At 44.4% G+C, this 2,992-nt stretch overlaps 1 protein-coding gene across 1 annotated transcript; it reads right to left on the bottom strand.

Annotated features, from left to right (window-relative positions):
• Window positions 1-485: 485 nt before the first annotated feature.
• Window positions 486-1,430, bottom strand: LOC118634631 (olfactory receptor 1D2). The gene has a single exon (XM_036269306.1). It carries the CDS (start codon window positions 1,425-1,427, stop codon window positions 486-488), a length of 942 nt encoding a protein of 313 aa, XP_036125199.1. The 5' UTR covers window positions 1,428-1,430.
• Window positions 1,431-2,992: the final 1,562 nt, after the last annotated feature.

Below are 2,992 nucleotides of genomic sequence, written 5' to 3'. Positions count from 1 at the left end.
ACTGTGGGTCAGATAGAAACACTGGGTCTGTGCCCAGCAGAGCGTCAGGAGCTGGGCAGCCTCAGTTAGAACACTTGCAGTGCGGGTGGTGCACGGTGTCTCCTCCAAATGACTCACAGGCATTGTGCTCCTTAGAGAAGGCCAGAGCTCAGGAGCGTGAGTGGGTATGTGCTAGAGAACACGAGACCCCTCCCAGCTCATAACTGGGTATATTTTGAAAGGCTGAGGTGGTGACACTATAGTCCTATGGTCAAGTGGAGGATTTGAGCCTGTAAACTTCTAGTATTAGTGTTAGCATGACCTTATTTATTGCCAAGGCTGGTGAGGTCTGAAATACTGGGTTACACATTTTTTCTTCATCACAGATCTATGAGCTCACTCTGAGCAGGAGCTATGGCCTATTTACTCCTGTATTCCCCACAGGATAATGCTTGTCACATGGTGGAATAATTGCCCATTCTCCATTTCAATGCCCCCAATTACCCTCATGTGAACCTCTGGAAGGCCTTCCCTAGGAAGAGTTTTCCCAGAGCCCCATGCATGTCCTTGTTCCTCAGGCTGTAGATGAAAGGGTTCATCATGGGGGTGACCACTGCATACATCACTGTGGCCACTGAGTCCTTCTTGGAGTAGGTGTGCAGAGGCTGCAGATACACCACGCTAAGTGTTCCATAGAAGAGGGAGACCACAGCCAAATGGGAGGCACAGGTGGAGAAGGCTTTATACTTGCCAGGGGCTGAGGGTATGTGGAGGACGGCTCTGACGATCCGGACATAGGACATGATCATGAGCCCTAAGGGGGTGAAGAAGATGAAGCAGCCTGTGGCGATCAGCACTGTGTGATTGGTCTGAGTGTTGGAACACGCGAGCCTCAGCAGGACGTACATCTCACAGAAGATGTAGTGGATCTTCGGGGACCCACAGAAGGTCACCCTGGTCATGAGGAGGGTGTGGATGAGGCCATAGAGGATAGAAAGTGCCCAACATAAGGTGAGGAGCAACATACAGAGCCCAGGGCTCATGGCCGTGGTATAGTGGAGGGGGTGGCAGATGGCCACATAGCGGTCATAGGCCATCGTGGCCAGGATGAGGTTGTCCAGGGCCACCAAGGAGACCAGGAAGTAGAGCTGTGTCAGACATCCTGCATAGGAGATGGCTTTGTTCTCGGACTGAAGGTTGACCAGCATCTTGGGGATTGTGTTTGTGACAAACAGTAAGTCGGTGAAGGAGAGATTGGCCAGAAAGAAGTACATGGGTGTGTGCAGGTGGGAATCGGTGCCTATGGCCAGGATAATGAGTGCATTTCCCACCACCGTGACCAGGTACATGGACAGGAACGTCCAAAACAAGACCCGCTGGTCTTCAGGACTCTCTGAGATCCCCAGAAGCAGGAACTCGGAGACTCTGCTCTGGTTGCCTCCATCCATCTCCCCAGCTGTCTGCAGCCTTGGACCAACACGTTTGTTTACTCAGCACCTCAAATTGACAGGGACGTTCAGAGATGTGAGATCAACTTTACTCTTAGCTTAACATAACTTAGACTAAATTTTGTAACATTTTTAAATTAGCAACAAGATAAAAACAGTCATAAACACATAACATGGAAAGTTTTTTTGTAACTTAGTCAATCCAGCTACTTTTAATTTTTTAATTTGACATACTCCATATACAGGACTAATGTCTTATCTTATTTCAAACCCTACCATCTTATAGTATGCCTCAGCTGCTTAAAGATTACTAGCTTATGATATTGAATAGATTTGTATTTATTTTTGATTGATTTTTAGAAAGGGAGGAAGGGAGACAGAGATAGAAACACTGATAAGGAAGAACATGGATTGGCCACCTCCTGCATGTCCCCCACTGGGGATCAGGCCCACAACCTGGGCATGTGCCCTGACCAGGCATCAAACTGGCAACCTTTTGGTGCATGTGTCGATGCTCAACCACTGAGCCACACAGGCCGGGCAATATTGAATAGATTTTTAAATGATACTTAAGACTGTATGCATTTGTTATTAAACAATGAATGGGTCACCGAGGAGATCAAGGAAGAAATCAAAAACTTCCTGGAAACCAATGAAAATGAACACACAACAACACAAAATCTATGGGATGCAGCGAAAGCAGTTCTGAGAGGGAAGTTCATAGCACTACAGGCCTACCTCAAAAAACAAGAAAAATTTCTAATTGACTGTCTAACCTCACAACTTAAAGGATTAGAAAGCAAACAAAAAGAAAACCCCAGAGCAAGTAGAAGGAAGGAAATAGTAAAGATCAGAGCAGAAATAAATGACATAGAGACCAAAAAAACAATTCAAAGGATCAATGAAACAGCTGGTTTTTCGAAAAGATAAACAAGATTGATGGACCCTTAGCTAGACTCACCAAGAAACAAAGAGAGAGAACCCAAATACACAAAATCAGAAATGAAAGAGGAGAAGTAACAACCAACATCACGGAAATACAAAATATCATTAACAACTACTATGAACAACTATATGGCAACAAATTCGACAATCTAAGCGAAATGGACAAATTTCTAGAAACACACAGTCTCCCAAAACTATTCCCGGAAGAGATAGAAAACTTGAACAGACCAATAACAACTAAGGAAATTGAAGAGGTAATCAAGACTCTCCCAGCAAACAAAAGCCCAGGCCCAGATGGCTTCACAGGGGAGTTTTACCAAACATTCAAAAAAAGAACTAACACCCATTCTCCTCAAACTATTTCAAAAAATTCAAGAAGAAGGAAGACTTCCAAACACATTCTATGAGGCCAGCATAATTCTAATTCCAAAACCAGAAAAAGACACTACGAAGAAAGAAAACTACAGGCCAATATCCCTGATGAACATAGACGCCAAAATCCTGAACAAAATATTAGCAAATCGGATCCAGAAATACATCAAAAAAATTATTCACCATGACCAAGTGGGATTCATTCCAGGGATGCAAGGCTGGTACAATATTCGCAAATCAATAAACGT

This window comes from Molossus molossus, unplaced genomic scaffold (genome assembly GCF_014108415.1).
Source record: "Molossus molossus isolate mMolMol1 unplaced genomic scaffold, mMolMol1.p scaffold_m16_p_19, whole genome shotgun sequence".
In the NCBI taxonomy this organism is placed as follows: Eukaryota; Metazoa; Chordata; class Mammalia; order Chiroptera; family Molossidae; genus Molossus; species Molossus molossus.
Note: the sequence above shows the minus strand (reverse complement) of the source record. Positions and strands in the feature narration are given on the sequence as shown.